The 21,715-nt window shown below is 36.1% G+C and overlaps 1 protein-coding gene across 5 annotated transcripts in view; it reads right to left on the bottom strand.

Moving 5' to 3' along the window:
• The window catches only part of TLE4 (transducin like enhancer of split 4), a 140,088-nt gene that overhangs the window by 68,969 nt on the left and 49,404 nt on the right, over nt 1-21,715 (bottom strand). For 4 of the 5 annotated variants that reach the window (XM_006918457.3, XM_006918458.3, XM_025051454.1 and 1 more), the window contains one exon: nt 20,543-20,617. The exons of the other annotated variant lie outside the window; for it this stretch is intronic. In XM_006918457.3, coding sequence (XP_006918519.1) covers nt 20,543-20,617 — 75 coding nt within the window. The remainder of the gene's footprint in view (nt 1-20,542; nt 20,618-21,715) is intronic. 5 annotated transcript variants of the gene reach the window in all.

Here is a 21,715-nt window from a genome sequence, read left to right as displayed (position 1 = left end):
CCTGCAAACTCCATTTCATTGTTCCTTTAATTCTCTCTCTCTCTCTCCATCTTCAGTTTTTCTGTCCACTTATTTTGTCCTTCTGCTTGCAAGCTTAATACCAGCATCCCTAATATTTTAAGATGAATTGCCCATCTAATGCCAAAAGAACCTGAAGTAGCATTTTTTTCAGGAGGGGAAAACACTATATTTTAATCACCTATTGTGTCCTCCACTGCCTCTAACACAGCCTTGAACATAATTGGCACTTGATAAATGTTTGTTAAATTTAATTAAAATAACCTTGTTTTGCCCTCTTCTGCTACTTTCCTGTATATGTATCCTTGTCTTAGCACAGCCAAAGTTCTTTAAAAACTAGAGTAAATTTGCTGTCTCCACTTCTAGAAAACCCCCTCTTGCATACACACACACACACACCTCTCATTCCTTAACCCCTTGTAATCAGATCCACATTCTCATAAAATTGATGACCAGTCAGAGAGCAACGTTTCAAGATTTCACAGTTTTCTTTTTCTCTGGTATATCTGCAGCCATAGACAGTATATCTTCCTTGTGAAATTCTCAGCTGCTTTGAGAACACTGCAATCACCAAGGCCTCTCTCTTTAAATCTTAGAATGAGTCTGTTAGATTTCCTTCTTGGCTTTTTCTTCTGCTCACTGAGAAAAGAGTCCTAAACCTTTTGCTCCTCTTCCAATGTCCAGTACCCCTGGTCTAACTTCTTGCCAGACAGTTCTACTTGGCAGTCCAGCATTCCATGAAAATGAAAATGTTTAACACAAATCCCCTAGGTAAGTTCCACTGGGGAAAGTTATCAGTCACCATCAATTTGTTTTTCTTCTTTGCTCCTATATCCATATCATCGAATCCTGTCAATACTCAAATAATTCCTTACATTTCTACTGACACCATACTAGTCAGATGCTTTTCAACCCCTACTTAGATTACTACAAGCTTCCATTAGTTCATTTCCATTCCAACGAACCCATTTTGCATTACCACTGGCAATATATTTTTTTTTTCAAAATTCATGTCATCTCCTGTCTCTTAGAACAACCTCTCCATTATTTATCTAAGCTGTACACTCCCAGCTCAGCTCATGTTTCACCTGTTCTGCAAAGACTTCTCCAAACATCCCATGTGTCTACGATCTTGCAGGACTCTGAATCCTTCACTGGCATAGACTGCCTCGCAAGGTACTGTTATTCATCTTTTTACAGATAAGAAGAACCTGACTTACCAATGATATTCCAAGACTCTGGAATAAAGAGACTAGCCTCAGGTCCTTTTGTACCCCTGGCATCAGAGTACCACTATTAAGTTATATGGCCATGTACTTAAAGCACTTGATGAATTAAGTTTCTACTAAATATGAAGCAAGTTCCTACCTACCCTTCACCCAGCTTCCACTAATGTTCACATTTTTATATAACCATAGAACTTATCAAAACTGAAAAATTAACATGGATGGGTACATTACATTACTCAAACTACAGACATTATTCCCTAGTTTTTCCCACTAATGTCATTTTTCTGTTCTAGGATGCCACACTGCATTTAGAAGTTCTGATTTTTCACTTGTTATTTATACCAAATTATAAAGCCCTTTCAAAGATTTTTATGAATGGCAACATCAAAATTATAGTAAAATTGTTTAACAGAATGTGTCTTGAAGTTAGGTGAGGAAAAAAAATGAGGAGACTACCATAAACCCATTTTACTAATCCTTCTTTACATATACCGAATATCAAACGAAACAAGTACAATCAGTAGTGAACCTTTTAGAAAGGAGGAATTTTTATCAAGTGCTTAAAATATGAAACTATAAGATAAAAATAAGATTAAGTCATTAAGATTAAGGTATGAACAAAATCTAAGACAGATATACTGAAGTACTATAATAGGTTTTAAAATGTTTACATCAATAAAACAGACTATTTTCTATTTTTAGTGGTCATTTTTAAGCTTCTTTGTAAGCTTTCACCTCCTACCAGTAGAGTGGCAGATGACGTACAACTGCTAATGACTCGTGATTAGTCAGTAAAATCAATGTATCAGAGACAATCTTTAAATAAAAACAGCATGTCACCAACAGCTAAACTGAACTTCACCCTTTCCCCTACTTAAAAAAAAAAATGGCTTTAACAAATTTCAAGTAACATTCAAGAATTCAGTATATAGAAATAATCTCTATCAAGTCTTCTCATCAATAAAGGAAAACTCCCAAAGCAGACTCCCTGGAAAAGGGGTCAGGTTTCTCTGGATATTATTCAAGGAACTGAGAGTAACATCAACTAATGGACTATCCTACAACAGAGAAAGCTTGCTGACATTTCCCAACAGCTTAAAAGCTGTCCTCTCATCTCTGCCTCATATGTTAATCACAGAGCGAGTAACCTGCAAATGTTTACTACTTTATCCTATAGTCAGTCACACTAAGAAACATAAAACCTCTTGCTTTTTAAAGACAGAAGGAAAGGAAATGTATATTAAGAGTACATAGTTCAACACTGAAATGTTACTAAAATAATTTAAGATAAATCACCACTCTAGATAATTATAAAACAGCAACTTAAAAAATATTGACTTCAGAAAGAAAAAAAATAAACTATCAAGCCAAAGAAACAAAGAGGAGGGCATAGACTGTAGGACCAACTAAACATGAAAATACTCTATGAACCATAGCTGAGAAACACCTACTGAAAAAGATATATACCTTGGAAAAATTCTTCTCACTGAGGGAGATTCCTAGGTCATTTCTACTTTGGGGTGCATTTCATTAAAAAGTAAAACAAAAGTTCTCTTATCTTAAACTACAATACAAAATAAAAATCCTTTTTTTCTGTTCCCTTGATGAGCCATTCAAGAGAATAAACATTAAAATGAAGTGAACTTTAAACTTCAGCAAGTAAGTACTCCATTAAGATAATTAATTTAATTTTGAAAAGTAGCCAGTAATTGTTTCTAAAAATATACAGAATGAGATGGTAAACAGAGCCTTAATTCTGTTAACAGTTTTTTACCGGAGTTTCTGTAACAAAGTTATTTCCTTGCAGTTTTGAGTTTGTAAGTAAGGGAAGAAAAGGACCACTAGCAAATCAAGTTCACAAAATGTCTTTGCCTCACAAAGAGAAATACTTTCTAACAGAATGTCCCCAACTACTTGATCACCAAGGACTGAAAGACCAATAACCAAACAGGAGCAAGGTGAGGGCAGAGTTGCAGTCCACACACATCCTTAGCAATTCTGGACAACTCCGACTGGAAACCAGCCAGAGGTTTTCTTTCCACCATCCTTCATTTCTTCTATGCTATTAACAGCAGAAGAATCCTCAAAAAAAAATAAATAAATAAAAAAATTAAAAAAGCCATCTTTCTTAGAAGCAAAGAGCACACTTAGTGTCATGTCTTGGTTTCTTTCCTTTTTTTTTAAGTGCAAGGTGAGCAAGAAAGCTATGTAGACTAATGGGGTGTGACAAACAGGACATCGAGCCAACCTGAATGGGTCCTCACTGGCAAAATTTGAGACATTTTAAGCATCATAAAGAATAATAACTGTAATAATAACGTATGTTTTAAAAAGTTTCCAGGAGTGGGGTTCATGGTACCCCCAAGAAAACAACAGGTGGAGCAATCAGGCATTGTGAGGCCAAGAACTAGAAAATGGCTTCCAAATCCATAACCATTTTTCCAACCAGCTGGCAAAGCTGGGTGCACTGAACATCTATATATGTGTGCTTTGATCCAACCAGGAGATGCCATGCTAGAAGAGAAGGGAGGGCCCAGAGACTTTGAGAAGAGCTAGAAAAAGGAGGCAAGAAACACTGAAATGCAGCAGTAAGCACAGGAGAGGGCCTGGGCCTCAGTTGGTATCAACAGTCCTTGGACTGTGAAGACGCCCCTTATAAGGACACTGTCTGGGAATTTGACTGAATCTAAGAAAGAAGATCCTGGATGGCATTCAGGTATGCATCATAATGAAGCTGCACCAGAGCTACCTGGCTGGAATCCTTACCATCCATGTGAGTAAGAGCCAGTCACTTAACATTTCCAGGCCTCAAGTTCTTCATGTAAAAAGTGGGGACAGTTATAAAATCTACCTCTCCAAGGATGTTGAGAAAATTATATGACATTGTGCATATAACAATCTCTCTCTCTCTCTCACACACACACAAACACACACACACACACACCCTTTTTTTTAAAGGGGGAGCAAGAAAAGCTCTTCTTTACAGAATAATGTTAATTTAAAAAAAAAAATTTAAAATTTACTACTTCACTACTCCTCATGTATTAATAGCATCAATAGATACCAAAAACCCTGGGTAAAGTTTTTGGAAAACAGGTTATTCACAAATGTCAAAGTTATCACCCTACAGATTACCTAGCTTCACCAATAACATGAAAAAACTGGAAGTATTTTCACTAAAAATACTTAACTTAAATCTACATAAGAATACAATCTAAATTGTGGAATATTCCACAAGACTGGCTGGGAATCTTCAAAATGCCAGTCATAAAGTAAAATGGTTTGGGGACTGTTTTACATTAAAGACTAAAAAGCCAGGACAACCAAGAATTTTTAAATATGAGTCCTATATAGAGGAAAAACCGCTATGAAGACAAAGTGCCACCAAGGACATTTTCTGGACACTTGGAAAAATATAAACTACATATTAGATATAAGGATATGTTCATTGTATTGCGCTTATATAGGAAAACACCCTTGTTTATCAGAAAGAGCATGGTAATGTATTAAGGAGTGAATTGTCATCATGACTACCTCAGTTTCAAGAAGCTCACCACAAACAGAAAAGTGTATGTATGTTTGTGCGTGTGTGTACACATACAGATATCAAGCAAAAGTGAAAAAGACTTTTGAGTCTATGTGATGAGTACGCAGTGTTTGTTTTATTATTCTTCCCTCTTTTCTGTACTCGTGGAGGTGGGGAAAATAAGATGTGTCCTTCTAGTCAAAAGATTGGGAGTTCTTGCTTTTAACACCTCTACAAAAGCTAAACATTAAGTGAATACATGGAAAGAAACATTAAAAAAAAAAAAACAAAACTAAGAAAGGAACTTTTTAACCTAAACTTATCTGTAACTCATTCCTGATGACTTAAAACAGGAGATTTATTACAGGGGAAAGATCTACATTTAGAGCTACTCAAGAAAGATTTTCACTGCAAGGATATTTCTCACACTAAAAGCACTGATTCCTGTGGTCTTCAAGATTCCTGGGTCTTTAAGGAGAAGACAGGTAACGAGCAATGCAAGCAAATCCATGAGTACTGTGCCAAGGAATCTACTGTCTTAACCTGCAGTTTAACTCACAAAGTAATAACAGCAAGAAAAGAAGGGAAAAAAAATCTTTAAAAACCTGATTTATTAAATTAAATTTCTGATCAGAGATCCTATTAGACTTTTTTCTGAATTGGTCCAAAGTTTACTAGGAGAGGTTTTCTAAGCAAATTAATAACAAAAATACAATTTCCTGGAGGCATGTTTAAACTAATAAAAGAATTTTTTTTCAGTGATTTTAACACATTATCCTACTAAAACCTATGCTTCCATTTTTTATCTAAGCTATTAAAGTCGCCAAGCAAAGAGATCATGCTCAGAAAGGCTTTTGGTTACTTGAGTACTTAAAAAGTAAAGCTGAACTTAAAAAGCCTATCTTCTTTAGGTTCTTCAGTAATCCTGCAACTGGCCTTAGAACTTTAGAAGTAGAATGAACCTCATATGACATCAAGATGAGTTGCTCACCAGCATTCTGGCAACTCGTGTGTGCATACACATGTGTAACTGCATAAATGCACATGTAAGTGAAACAAAAGTTGAACAATATCAAACATTATGTGCAGCACACTCCGATTTTCTATTGCTGACTACCCACTTGCTCACTGAATTGATTTCACTGCACACTCAAAAATCCCATAACTTGTTGAAGAATACTGAACCAGGCTGTGATACTGTGAGTTACAAAATATACATTTGGCCATCGTCCATAGTTCCTGGAAAAGAGCTTCAGAAACCCTTGAAATTTCCAGAGAGCAGCAGAGGTCTTTTGTTATGTTAATGAGGTGACGGTTGGAAAACACCTAAGGCATGTTGCTAGAACCAACCTTGTGATTAGAGGGTTGGACATTTCAGTCTTGCCCCCAGACCTATGGGAGAGGAAAGGGCTGGAAATTGAGTTCAATGACCAATGGCCAATGATTTAATAAAACATGTCCAAATAACAAAGCGTCCATAAAATCCTAAAAGGACAGTCTTGAAAGCTTTCAGATTGTCGAACACTTGGAGATTTAGAGAGAGTGCCACGATAAGAAAAAACATGGAAGCTCTGCCCTTTCCCTATACCTTGCCCTATGCATTTCTTTTACCTGCCTGTTCCTGAGTTATATTCTCTTATAATGAACAGTATTCTAGCAAGTAAAATGTTCCTCTGAGTTCTCTGAGCTGTTCTAGTAAATTAATCAAAACCACAGATGACAACATGGACTTGCAATCAGCATATACAGTTAGGGGAGGGGGGCAGGGCAGTCTTGTAGTGCTAAGCCCTTAACTTGTAGAATCTGATGTTTCTCCAGGTAGACAGTGTCAGAAATGACTTGAATTACAGAATACCCAGCTGGTGTCAGAGAATTGCTTGGTGGTATAGGGAAAAAACTCGACATTGGAATTAGGTGCAGAATTTTTCAGGCCAACACCAGCCCATGTCAGGCCAAAGATAAAGTCAGTGGGAGATTGTTCAGCATGAAAAACAGCACAACCCCCGCCCCCTGCCCCCAACACCATCCAGTCCAGTGGTGTACTGGCTGCCCCAAAAGGACCTTTCTTAACTAAGTAGGTCTCACCATAAGAGGTAAACAATCCTTCATTCATATAAGAATCAACAGAGATAGACACTTTGGGAAATGAGTTTTGAACTGACATCTGCAGGATGAGAATGAGAGCACCTTTGCAGAGAGCTGGAAGAGAATCAGAGATGAGAGAAAAGAAGTTGCAAAGGCCAGAATAGAAATGGCCCTACAATGAACAAGGAAGAAAAAGGAAGTTTGGTGGGATCATGGTTTTAGATTTTCATCTAAAAATACTGAGAGCTTTGGACTGTGGTGAGTTTTTTGTTTAAGTTGGACTGTTAGTTTGTCCTTAACTGGTGTAAAGCTAGATCATAATCATTTGTTGGCTGTATGTATTACAGATATCTTCTCTCAGTTTCGGGCTTGTCTTCTTTCTTTAAGATATCTTTTGATGAACAGATATTTTTAATTTTAACTGAGCAATACTGTCAATTTTTTTTCTTATGGTTTGCTTGAGCTTTCTGTGACTAATTAAGAAATCCCTTTCTAGCCCCAAATAAAAATTTTTCCTGAAATTTTAAAAGTTGTCTTTTTATGCTTTTCAGTCTTCTGCACATGATGAGATAGGTGGATCCAACTTCACTTTTTCTACAACCAACCATCCCCCCCAGCTCCCCCTGCCACCCGGTAGCATTTACTAGTGATTATCTTTTTACCTACTGATATGCCTGACCCTCTGATAAACTGACTGGACTACTTTTCTATTTCATTGGCCTACAAAAGACTAGTAAGTGTTGGAGCTAGGATAACATTTAAAAAAATTTTAACGTTCAGAATGTTACATGGAGACTGGATGTGAGAGTGGCCAGATGAAAGGAGTTCAAACCAAAAAATGATGATGATTTGGATTAGGGTGGTGGCAGTACAAGTCGCAGAGAGTTTAAGGAGATAACTTGAGATGACACTGAAAAGACATGGTTATCAAAGGAGAACTGTGTGAGAATAAATGGAGGAATTCAGGATACGTTGTAAAGTTGATGCTCAAGTAGTTGGGTAGATGGTAGTACCATTTACTCAGGGCAGAAGAGTAATGGGTCTATAGATACAATTTTGTTTTATACTCTTTTAAAATTAATAGCTTCTATAGGACAGTTTTAGGTTCATGGTTATAATTTCTTTAGACTGGAAAAATTATGCTAAATAAAGACAAGTAGAATGGAAAGTAATTTAAAGTCAAGCATAATCCTACCAGCCAAAGAAAACTACTAATATAATGTTAGCAAGTCCATCCAGTATTTTTTCAATGCATAAGCCTTTTTAGATAAAAATAATATCATGCTATCTTGTAGTTTAAAATGTTTCTTCTTTTCTTATTTAGTATGTATCAAAGAATATTTTCCCATATCTCTAAGTAATGTTTTGACTACATCATTTATAATGGCTGCGCAGCATATGTCTATGTATAGATATACTGTATGAGAGTTCACTGAAGTGGTCCTTGATCATTGGGTTTAAGTTTAGGTTGTTTCCTATACATACATGAAGAGTCATCATGGTATTAAAATACATCACTTAAGATCGTTCCTCTGCAAGTTATAGAATGCCCAAATAAAAGCAGCCTAAATAATAAGGGTTTTTAATTCACATATAACAAGTGGATGGTCAACTTGGTGGTATCAAAGCTCCGGGTCAGTATCTCTCTGATTCTCATGGCTTCTCTCGTATCCTATTTCCCTCATCGTAAGATGGCTACCACAGCTCCAAGCATTAACTCATACGCACGCAACCAAAAGAAGAAAGGAAGATAATTTGCTATGTGTCTTTTTGTTAAGGGTAAAAGGTATCTCATTTCATCTCACTGACCTGGACAAGGTCACATGCCCACAGCTCAGCTGTGAGAAAGGATGGACAGAGCACGTGGAACGTGGAATGCTTTAGCCTCCACAGTAGGAAGTAGACTCTGCCTGCAAGAAAACACCCCCGCCAAAGCCTGCCTTGACACCTATCTTTGCTCAGAAGCCACTCTAAGGCTATTAGATGAAAGAAAAACAAAAGCAACCTCTGAGCTTTCAATCCAAGTAGATAGCAGCTTAAACTGTTTTCCTTCCCTCAACAGTTTCTTCTCTCTGTTATTACTTTGTGCAGAGCTGTGTCTACAAATTGCTTTGGGTCAACTGGGAAACACTCTAGGGAAATAAAAAAAAAAAAAAAAAAAATACAACGTGACTGCCACTTTGTTTTGGGGCCAGAGTGGCACTGCCCCTGTTGGTCACAGAAGACAACCTGGGCCAAGATAAATTCCCGTTTTATGAATCTACCAAGGGGGGAAAAATGCATGAGAATCACAAAGAGCAGACTAGCTATAGAACCGTTCTAAAAAGAGTTCAAGAATGTGTCATTTTTAGTTTTTCTTAAAAGTTTTGGCGGGGGTGGGAGTAGCTCTAACTCTTGCTTATTAGGTCAATATCATTATTTAAATTTGCAATATTACTGTATCCCATGAAGTAGTTGTTATTCGCAAGTAGGATGGGCAAAGTTTTCTCAAGATGGAGAAATGGAAGTAGAGGAAATGTACGTAGTTTTATTATAAGGCAATGAAATAATTTCGAAAATAGGACCCCCCAAAATATATTGGCAATGCCTATAGTTCTAATTTATTTATGTCCTTTGACTGGAATCTGGTGTGGGCCCTTTATTGTCCTCCTCTATCAGTCATCCCCCTTCCTCACCCACTCTGCCTGCAATTAGCTTACCCTCACCTGTGCTTTTACTGGGTAACTGCTATCCTGTTCGGTCTCCCCTTGTGCTTGGTTCATAACTTTATATAAACATGATTCATACATCTATGGATCTACTCCTCCCATGAAACCATGAGCACTGAAGAGGCAGAGACTAGTTCTTAGTTGTCTTTGTGCCCCAGAACTGTAAAGGATGTTTGTATGAATAAGAAACCAAAAAAAGAATGAGTATTCTGAAGGAATATTTACTTGTCTGTATTTTCTTTTGCTATGACTATATGAACTGCTGGCTCCAGTTAATTCTTAATATGAGGATATCCCAAACAATTATTATCATTAAATACAGTTAAATCTTAGAAGTTTAATGTGGCTACCTTCTTTCCATAATACCTATGACAATATGAACAAAATATAGGGGTTTTTTTCAACCCACAAATAGTTCAAGAAACTACCCCATCCTCTGAGTAATATATAGAAACACATTCAGTGTAAACTTCTGATTTCCAGGTTTCTGAACAATTTGTCCAGCTATGTCTCCCTATAATGGTATAGACAACTGCTTTTTATCTACATGTATTCCACCAAATATTTTATTTCATCTGGATCGTGCATAGTTCTAGTCCTGTAAGGCACAAGCCAAAACTTTTTTGTGTCATGGGACCCTTAGTGAATTTAAGATCAAAATTTCTTTTCTAGAAAATGTACATACTTCTCTCTGGTTCACGTGCACGCGCGGTCTCTCTCCCTCTCCCTCGCCCTCACCCTCCTCCCTTCTCCCCACGTTCAATTCTGCAAACATTTCAGGGAGCTAATGAACAGCTTAATACCCAAGCATGAAATCTGAGAAGATCCATGGATCTAAGTTTAAAACACCTATCTTGGTAGTGGAGTTTATGACTTTTAATTCTTACATGAAAGTAAGTTACAAACACAAAGGAAGAAACACAGCATGATGAGTCAAGAGTATCTAAGTGATCTATGGAACTAATATAATTCAGACAATTTATGCTAACCAACTGGTATGTGCATCAGGCACACCCAATTTCTATCTCCGTCACTGAACTCTGGACAGTAAAGACCTGGAGGATTCTATTAGTGGAGAGGGATAAAGATCTTGATGTAAAAAAAAAAAAAAAGAACATGGAGATGAGGAAACAAATAAGGGCCAAGTGTACCAGATTGGTTAAATACCTGTGTTCTCCTTGTGTGGGCTTCAGAAAACTAACTCCTTCAGAACCTTGGTTTCATTATTTGTAGAGTTGAGACAATAATTCTACCACCTTCCAGATGTGAAGATTAAACAAAATAATACATGCAAATGCTTAGCACAGTATTTAACATAAAGCAAGTACTCAATAAACGTTTGCTATTTTCAGTTACCTGTTAAATGTGAAAATAGTTCAAAATAGAGTATTTGTTCATTTAACAAATGTTTACGGGACATTTCTTTATTAAATATTATAAACAAATTATTGAACACTTATTGAACAAAGTTACCAAATACTTATTGTACAAATATTTATTGAAAATGATGAACTACATATTGTTCTAGGTACCATGGCTATGAAAGTGAACAAGATATCCCCTGCTAATGAAGGGAAAGTGACACACACATAATATATGGTAAATGCTACGAGGAAAATAAAATGGGCTAATGAGACAAAGAATGAATTGGGTAAATGAACTACTAAAGTCAGCCAGGGAAGTTCTTTCTTAGGAGATAACCTCTGAGCTGAGACCTTGAAGAGGACATGAGAAAGAGCTAGTCAAGACATGGAGGACAAGCTGAGTGTTCTAGAGGTGGAATAGCTAATATATAAACCCTCAATCAAGAAGATGCCTGAAGTGATCCAGGGACAGAAGAAAAAGGCAGTGTGGCTGAAGGACAAGCAAATTAAGAGAGTGGCATATCAAGTTGGAGATGTGGGCAAAGAGTCAGCTCATACAGAGTCCAGAAGACCAAGGTAAGAAATTCAGGGTTCATTGTAAGTAAAATGAGCAGCGATAAGAGAAAGATTTTAAGCAGGATCCGATTATATTTTAGAAAAAGATCACTCTGGCTGCCATGTGCAAAATGAAGTATAGACAGACAAATGCACAAACAAGTCTTATAACGAGAAGGCTGCTAGAGACTAGAGGGTGGAGTACCTGGTACCAGGGAGAGATGCAAGGTACACTCACCCTTGTGAGAACAGTTTGAAGTCAAAATAGACACCACTTTTGACATGTGAAAGTTTCTGTACTGAGCTTGAGTTCTTCCCTTCATCCACCAGTCAGTCTCTACAGTACCAACAGTAGAGATCTGAGTTCTGAGGGGTACTAAAAAGAGGGAAAGAACTGTAAAGAGTAAGCACAAAATGGAATGGAAAATATCAATAATGAAAGCTATAGAAATCAAGATATTCTGTCATTGGCAAAGAACAACATGTTTAATGGAACAGAATAGAGTCCAGAAATGGAACTGCACATATAATTAACAGATTTTCAACAATGGTACAAAGGCAATTCAGTGGAGAAAAGACAGTCTGTTTGACAAATGCTGATGAACAATTGAATTGGATGTTCATCTGGAAAAAGGAAGAAAGAGAGAAGGAGAAAGGGAGGGAAAAAGAGAGGAAAGAAGGAAGGAACGAAGGAAGGAAGTCAACTGCATTTCATATCATAAACAAAAATTCATTCAACCTGAATCATGAGCCTAAATATAAAACTTCTACAACAAAACCCAGGAGGAAATCTTTGTGGTCCTAGGTGAGGCAAAGATTACTGAGAGACATAGCTAAAAGTAAGACTCATAAAGGAAAAAAAAAAATTCGTAAATTAGATTTCATCAATGTTAAAAACTTCTGCTCTTGAAAAGATATCATTAAAAAAATTAAAAGACAACTACGATTGGAAGAAAATATTTGCAAGATACATAAATGAGTTATATCCAAAATATTTTTAAAAACTATCAAAACTTTAAAAAATAACTAGAAAAAAAATGAGAAAGATACTTATTAAAGAAGATACAGGGATGGCAAATAAACACACAAAAAAAGACACTCAGCATCCTTAGCTGTTATGGAAATGCATAAAAACATGAGCACCACTATCCATCTATCAGAAATAGCTAAAAACCCAACAAGTCCAAGTGATGATGAGGATGTGGAACAAAGGTTCTCTCATACATATTAGTGAGACTGCAAAACAATATGGTCACTTTGGAAAACAGTATGTCAGTTACTTAGAAAGTTAAACATATAGACTTAACATAGACAATCTCATTTCTAGGTAATGACCCAAAATAAATGAAAATTTATAGTCCCTTAAAAAAACCTGTATGTGAATATTTATTGCAGCTTTATTCACAATCACTAAAAACGAGATAATTTGAAACGGTCTTTCAAGAGATGAATGGCTAAACAAATCCTTATATCCATACAATGGAATATATTACTCAGCTATACAAAGGAACCAACTACTGATAGAGGCAACCAAACCATGCATTGTGCTAAATGAGGAATGAAAATGCAAAATGCTAGTGTATAATTCTATTAATATGGAATTCATAGACATTCTCAAAAAGGATCATTTCAGAAGAGAAAACATATGGGCAGCTGGACAAGGACTAGTGTAAGGAAAAGAAGTGACTATAAAGAAACAAGAGAATTCGAAGTGGTAGGGTGGGGCGGGAAGAGAAATATTCTAGATCTTGAAAGTGGTGGTAGTACATGACTATATTTAGTTGTCAAGACTCAAAGAGCTATATGCTACAAGGGGTAATTTTACTTTATGTAGATTATACCTTGATAAATCTGACGAAAAAAGGATAGAGAATATATAAATAATGAATGTGCATTGCTAGATTCCTAATTCTAAATATCTGAAAGTATGAAAAAATACAAATTTGTGATGTATGCAGCCTCGTTTTCATTGTTTTCCATTATTTGTTTTCTCTTTACTCTGTTATCCTTGGAAACTAAAGTTTTATTGAAATTAAAATGTGTTAATTAAAAGTTGATTAGGTGTAGTAAAATATAAAACCAGAAAGCTTACAACTACTAAAACCTTAATAAAATGATTTAATCTGAAGATCATTTCAGAATACATTTCAGAAAACATTTAAAAATATCATTTAAAATGAAAATAAAATGTGCCCTTTTAATAGGATTTGGTGAAGGAGCTCGAATATTTGCTGAATAAATGCATGAATAGATATAATCATTAAATCACTCTTACTGTTCCTAAAAAGTTCTAATCTTTTTTGCAAAGGTCCTTAGAACATGTAAGACCACAAATATTTCTAGGTGAAAGGATTCTCAACGGTCCTTAAAACTTAGCCCAAGTCATTAATTAGCCTTTTAGCTGCCTGTTTGGGGGTGAGCCTGCCTCCTCCCTTGCTTCTAGCTTTGAGAGACACAAGGTAGGCTGAGTCTATAAGGGAAAAGGTCTGACTAGATAAATGGCAGCTGGTGATGCTGCTTATAGAAACACTATGGGAAGACATAAGAAAATTAGAAAAAGGGAAGCAAAATGGGGGGATAAAACCTACTAACCAATAAAAAGGGATAACAAGGTACAAGCTTGCAAAGCTGCCTTAAATATAGCCTGCTTTTCTGTGTAACATTTCCATCGGGACCCCTGGACTCCTACACAGGCCTGGTGTGAATGAATTATAGATGTACAGAGATGGGAAACTACTTTCTTCTTCCTGAAAGTCCAATGCCCACATGCCTTAAACTGTGTCAGATGTACCTAAAATGTTTAGGCATATTCTGCAACTCTTGTTAACTCTGTGTGCTTAACTCTACCCTGATCTATAAAAATGTATTTATTAAGGGGAAGGAGGGAGAAAAGGGCTCCTTCTCTCAACAGAAAGAAAAATAGTAGCACTTCATGTCAGCGACAATAAAAATAACAAAATAAAACCTGACTAGCTTCTAGAAATTTCTTCTAGAAAAACTCTGTAATAGAAACTAATAGAATGCAGAATGGAAGGAAAAATTAGAAATCCTGTTCTTTAGGTTTTTTTAGAGAGTTCTGAAGTGGAGGCAGAGCTAAAAACTGATTTAGATATATGAGAGTCTTTGTTATGAGAGAAGGGAAATTACCACCTCGTAGAGCCTCCTCGAATTATAGGATAAAGATTAGATTAAGACTATATTGTTCAGTAATGTAGTCCCCTGATCCACAGTAAAAATGAAGTAGTTTTAAAAAAAGGTGAGGAGCAGGCATACCAACATGCGATACAAAGGAAGGTGCACACTCACAATGTAAAACTGCTTTGGCTTATGTGCAATCACGGCTTTATCATACACCTTGTGAACAAAGCCCTACAACTGCATAAAACCTGCCTTTTGCCCCCAAACCCCATCCCAGCAAGCTTTATAAATCATGAAGCCAGTGAGCAGCATATTTTATAAAGTCTGTAAGCACAAGGCACTGTTCAGTAAAGAGTAGCAAAGCTGGAATAACATTTCTGATAAAACACAAAACTACTTTATAGCACATTATTAAATTTGTTCCATATAATATATGTTTAAAAAATAGCAATAGTAATAAGTTGAGAAAAGAACAAGAATGGGAAGCTCACCTGTAACTTTTTATTGAAAAATACTTTCTAAAAACTAATGTAAAAGTTGAGCTGTTATCAAAAATATTTTATGCACAGAACTCACATCAGAACACAAGTCATGATTCTAGCCCTGGAAGTGAGTACAACTGCCTACCTAGACCAGAAAGGCCCCTTATAGAGCTTGAGGCCGATGAAGTCTAATCCCAAGTGTCTTAGTTCCTCCAGGAAAGTGGAGGGACATGGCTTGGTTGCAGGGAATTTTGAGCAATGATCCCAGAACAGGAGTGGGGGCCTAGGGAAAATGAAGCAGGGAAGGGGAGAAACTCCAAACAAGATGGATTCTTCATCACTACATCGTAAGCCAAATTCCATGGGCAGCTAAAGCTCCATCCTGCTAGGAACTCTTTGTGTAGGAATGTAAAAAGCTCCTCAAAACTGTCCACTCAAGGGGCAGGAGGGGAACATTCCAATATTTGCCTGCAGGTCCAAGATTATCTCACTGGGTGGTAACTCCCTCACCTTTCAGAGCTGCATATGCATAAGTGAAGGGTGGAGTCCCATGAAGGTCCCACAAAAAGCACTGGGGAAATGTAAGCACTTCAGTGTGGCTGAGCAGAGCTGTCAAGCCATGGGACACATTGTAATGGCAATCGCTAGAGGGAAGGGGGTATAAGGTGGACTCGGGAAGGACAACACTGCTTCAGCATCTGTGCCAAAAGAAGGATAATAGCACAACTACTGCAAAATTAGTATTTCTGGAAAGCCCTTTATTAGCAAACACAGAAGAGATAAAAATAAGGCTCTTAGATACTTAATATAATTTTGCTTTTGTTAAAAAATGCAGTTATGTTTTTAATTTTATTTCAAGTTTTGTGTTACTGAAGGCTGTGTTGTAAGGAAGGAGAAAACACACTCATTTTTGTGTGTACCTACATATTTATTATTTTTCATTTTTTTACCTAATGCTGATTATTTTTAAAAGAATCTACAAGGGAAATTACTATAATGGTGCATCTAAATGCCTCTGAAACTTAAAATGGCAGTTTTGAAATCTAAACTGGAAAAAAAGGGACATATTTTAAAACTGTCATACTGCAAAACCCTCTGCCAAAATGCCAATCTGGAATATGTGTGTGTGTGTGTGTGTGCGTGCGAGTGTGTATCTGTGTGTGTGTATAAATAAAATTTAAGGGCTAATCATATGACAAGGACAATAAAACAAAATGCTAAGAGAAAGAAAAAAATCCCAAAGGCATTTTCTTTCTTTTTTTTAAAATAACTCAAACACATAGGATAGTAAAGGCAAAGTCATTTAAATCATTTCCTTAGTAATACAAGTAATATTTAAATAGATTTAATAGTGCTGCTCCAAACCAATGAATTATGGGTTTAAAACCTATTAAAATGTAATGTTTTTTTCCTGAGCTGAGAGGAGAGAGATTTAAATCCACTGAATTTTAATATTTCAGCTTGAGCTGCAGGAGGTAGAGAAAGTCCAAATGAACTATTCCATCAGCACCATTCAAGCATGAACATTTTAATCAGTTTTACTTCCTTGGAGTTCTCTAACACAGTTTACGCTGTCATTCTGAAAGCACTTAACACAGAGAGTGTGAAAAACCACCAAGGCTTGTTATTGCCTTCACAATTGATGGCAAATAATTTTGCAGACTTCCTATCATTAAAATGTCACTGCTAAAAATTGAGGTTCAGCATTTCTTGTGCTAAACTGCATTTTCCTACAACACCATGGCAAACCTGTTCTTAGAATTTTTTAAGGGGGTGTGCTTTTCTTTTTTAATGTATATTTCTATCATTTTTTTCTTCAAAGAGTTAGATTTAAAAGTGGGGGATCCAAAGGAACCCTATTTTCTATTTTTTACAAGGCATTTTCTTCTCCAATGTTCACACTAAAAAAAAACCTTCTTTTCTTAATGATAGCTTCTTTGGTGAAATTTTATGAGGTTCCAAGTCAGCCTCCTTTATTAAGCATAACCACATTCACACAGCATGTGCTGATTACATAGTGTAATGGATTTAAAAAGCATTTTAAGATAGTCAGATGACTCAATTTAATAATACAGGAAATGAAAACATCATTTCTAATTAGATCATATTACTGATTTAAAACTACAATCTGTGTGTTGTTCCAACAGTGTGATCTCGCAGAGATTCTAATTTAAAAACACAGTGGCTAGTAGGACACATGACAAGATCAAACTAGATACATAACATTCCCTCAGCCCATTTGGGGGAACTCCAGGAAAGCTTCAAGGAAATGTGAAATATAACCAATTAAAATACACACACACACACACACACACACACACACACACACACACAATTAACTAGAAAACAACACAGGAATTTTCCTGTTTTTTTCCTTTTAAATAAAAGATAAATGATATTTAACTTATTTTAATCTATCAACAGTTTTAAACTGAACATGACCTGTGAAAGAAATCATTATAACTGTGTTTCATTCCATTAAGCACAACTAGCTTATTGTCAGGAGAACAAGCCGCCTCTCCAGGTTTCAGGCTCACTTCAGCATTTTGCATTTAAACGGCATGGATCACTGGTTTGGCTCATTTACCAATGAAGGTAGAATAATATTGCAGAGTTAAAAAGGTGCTTCATCAGATTTCATTAAATCTGGGAACATCTGCACTTGTCTGGATGGTGTGCATACATACAAAAAAAAAAGATTCATACATAGTGATAAACAAAGGAAGGTCAGCAGGGGTTTAGATGGGTCTGCCTCTCAGGAGAAAAATTTTCTTCCAAGGTATCCAGGTTTCAGGCTCACTTCAGCATTTTGCATTTAAACGGCATGGATCACTGGTTTGGCTCATTTACCAATGAAGGTAGAATAATATTGCAGAGTTAAAAAGGTGCTTCATCAGATTTCATTAAATCTGGGAACATCTGCACTTGTCTGGATGGTGTGCATACATACAAAAAAAAAGATTCATACATAGTGATAAACAAAGGAAGGTCAGCAGGGGTTTAGATGGGTCTGCCTCTCAGGAGAAAAATTTTCTTCCCTCGGTACCAAAAATCACTGCCAACTACATTCTAAGACTCAAGCAACAAAAATCGAAAATTGACCCTTCATCACCTCTGGTAGCAGGTCGAAATACCATCACCTCTCAACACAGTCATGCCCAAGGGCACACAAAACAGGTACATTTTAAAATTCCACAATGTTACAACTCTGAAAACTATTGGAAAGAAGGCACTAGGAGGACTGAAACAGACGAAAGACCAAAGAGCATCAACAGAAATGTATCAAGTTAGTTTATAATCAAGCTCTTTCCTTCTCACATGGTTTGTGGCTCCCTAAAACTGTTGTTTTTCTATTCTGCAATTTTTTTTTTACAAGTCAGATTATGTGCTCTTGACTCCATTTTCTGTGCAGATACAAATAATTTGGAACTCCCACTATATAGCACATGCTGCTTTAAGAGCATGCGGCTCTACTGAGTTAGTTCTTCAAATAAGTTTTAGGTCACAAAATTAAATTGGCTTTATTTTAATAATTAAATCCATATATACACAATATGTCGGCTCCTTGGCTAGTCTCATAAATCATCCTTTCCCTGAGAAAAGGCAATCTGCCATCCTATTCAAAACAAAGTATATAAAATGAAATAGATATAAAACAGTAATAAAATATTCTTGATGTGATGAAGGTAAGAGAACTTGTTGATTTTTATATCTTCCTTCATATTTTTAAGCAACATCTAACACAAAACAATGTGTTTTTTATTTAGATTAATCTCTCCACTGTACAAACAGTAACTAATAAGAATCAGAAAAGAAACAAAAAAGCACTGTTTTCCTAGAAAAGACTGCCAACCAGACATAGGTAGGATGGCTACTTGTATTTTAGCACTTCAAACAAACAATAAACACTAAGCCAGAAATGACCCAGCAAGCTCTCTTATCAGTCCTCACTCCACCCATTCTCTCTCCTTCAACAGCAGAGTGTAGTGCCTGACAAATGTAAGTTCTATCCTGAGTGTCCTTGGGAGATGTGATAACCAAAATACATCCCAAGGTGAATACAGCATTTTACATATACACTAACTTTAAAATTAAAGTTTTCTCAATGCTTAAAATTTTTTAATATACTGCTATTTTCTGGAATCTTAGGGGAAAAAAACACTAATTTTGAAACGTATTCTCTTCTCAACTCTTCCCCATCCCCAGAGTGAAGAAAATGTATGACAAACGAGTCTACATGGCTTGTTCTGATTCAGCTTCTTTCCAAGGGGCACGTCTGAAGAAATAAAGGTTACTCTTTTCCATTTATTATGTCTTCTAATTTACTACCAGTATTTTCTTGTGGTCAGAGGGACACAAAATCCAGCTCGAAATTACCCATTAAGAAACAAGCTACAATCAGACTATTGCTCCACCACCATCAGCAGTTGTACCAGAGTCCTGATTTCCTTGTTAAAAGACAAAGGCATAATTGAAGCAATATCTTCACTTCAGATTGATTATCAGGCGACCCTTATCCGCATCTTCACTTGCAATTTGAATTTTAATGAAAGTAAATGGAATAATTAGCATTTCAAAGTGTGTTTGATACACTGAGGGAAAAAAAGAGGAGACTTTTGTGTATACACAAAAGAAAGTATTTGGGAGAGGGTAGAAAGAGGCAAGTACAGATGTAGTGTCTTCATTAAGATAACCTAAGGAACTGCTTGCACCAGCTACATAAATAGAGATGTGAATATGTGCTCTTTTCGGCTAAGATTTCTCACTTTTATTTCTAAGTTTTAGCACCTTATTTTATTACTTGTTACCTTAATCTGAGAGATCAAAAATATAAATGAGAGCTGGAGTGATTGTCCAAACTGATGAATTCCAGCAGGATTTCTACGCAACATTAACGCTACTATCACTGGGAAGAATTTTCTAAGTGGGCCACTAATTTTTCAAAAAGGTATAGTTCATCTGTTATTTCTACTACAAATGTGGACACTCGTCCATAAGAACCACTCATCACAGGAGAAGAGTAGTAATGGAGATGTAAAAAAAAAAAAAAATGTACATTTTATTTTACTAAAAATGTTAAGATACTCTGTATTTGAGGAAAGATAAAAGAAATCAGGTTGTTTTAACATCAGGGCAATCTCCCAAAAAAACAGGTTAGCAACAGAAGCTGATTGCAAAGGAAAAAAATATTATGAAAACTACCCAATCTCCATAGGGGAGAGTTTTCAGGAGCATGTCAACTTGAACTGGTGAGAATGGGATCCAAAGTTTCTGAGGCAGCCATCAAATCTCATGAGATTAAAGGCAAAGTGCCTTAATTTCACTTTATGGTGCTCTACTGTCTTTTGCCCTTTTGACGGAATAAAATTTAAAAAGAGAGAATGAGAAAGCTGATGACAAACACCAAGATCAGAGCTAAAATGGAAAGGCCACGTACCCCAATGATGGCGTTCAGTTCTGCCATGGTCACCTGCTTGGCCCGTTCCACAGCCTGCACCACTTGTTGCTGGTGCTATAAATGAAGATCAGAAACAAAATACAATTATTTGTTTTCTAGTCAGTCAAGAATAACTTTTCCTAACATGTCCTCTAACTTCAATTACATGCAAAACAAGATTTAGGGGTTTCCCTATTTCAAAGAAAAGCCCTAGGTGATGGATGACTAAATGTCTAGGATATATTTGGGTCTATACTGCTGAGAAGTATCTGGGCATCCAACTGCATCCCCATGAAGGCTGCTCCCTTACAACTGGTAGAAGTTTAAATTTTACTTTCATGTCAGTGGTGCATTTTGACTCAACATCTTCCCACTGACAAAATAACACAACTCATTCCACCTGCTTTCTTGGCACTCCCTTTTCTCTGCCATCTATATAAAATTTTGAAAACATTTCCTAGAAATTTAAAAAATTTCTTGATGTTTGCTAGAGTAAACACTAGAAGGACATATAGAAATTAAATGTTTATGATTCTTCTGAGAATGTGAAAAGTGTTCATATTTTAATTCCTGTCATGAAGGGGGCTGCATATTTTAAAATGTTTAAAAATGTACTATCCTTGCTAGCAGTAAAAAATTAGAGAACTTTAGGTATTTCTTTTAAATGCAATAGAAAAACTAGGATGGACAGTATAGGAAAATCCCTCCATCCATGATTCAGTTCTAAAAAGAATGAGCAAGAACTGATAGTAATTTTTGTACTATTAGAAAAATTAATAGTACAGAAGTCTTTGCATAGAAGCACCCACACCTGGACATTTACACGTGCCCTCCAAAATGTAAACATCATTCTCAACTAAATACATTTGATCACTCTAATATCTTACACACAAATTTGGTAGAAAATTTGGTCTCTTTTGGACTTCCTTCAACTAAATTTAATGAATTAAGAGCCAAAAGAACTGTACTGTGAAAAAAGCACTCAGCTATAATATTATATAATACATACAAAAAGCTAGGCCATCAGTTAAACATGAAATTCTCGAGCTACCTGGTACTACATTCCAAAATGCTCAAATAGTTACTTAGATTAACTAAGGTGACCACCATTTTCACCTCCCAGATGTATAGAGATAATAGGGGAGGTAATGTAGGAAAGGAAACTAATTTAAA

This window comes from Pteropus alecto, unplaced genomic scaffold (genome assembly GCF_000325575.1).
Source record: "Pteropus alecto unplaced genomic scaffold, ASM32557v1 scaffold95, whole genome shotgun sequence".
In the NCBI taxonomy this organism is placed as follows: domain Eukaryota; kingdom Metazoa; phylum Chordata; class Mammalia; order Chiroptera; family Pteropodidae; genus Pteropus; species Pteropus alecto.
Note: the sequence above shows the minus strand (reverse complement) of the source record. Positions and strands in the feature narration are given on the sequence as shown.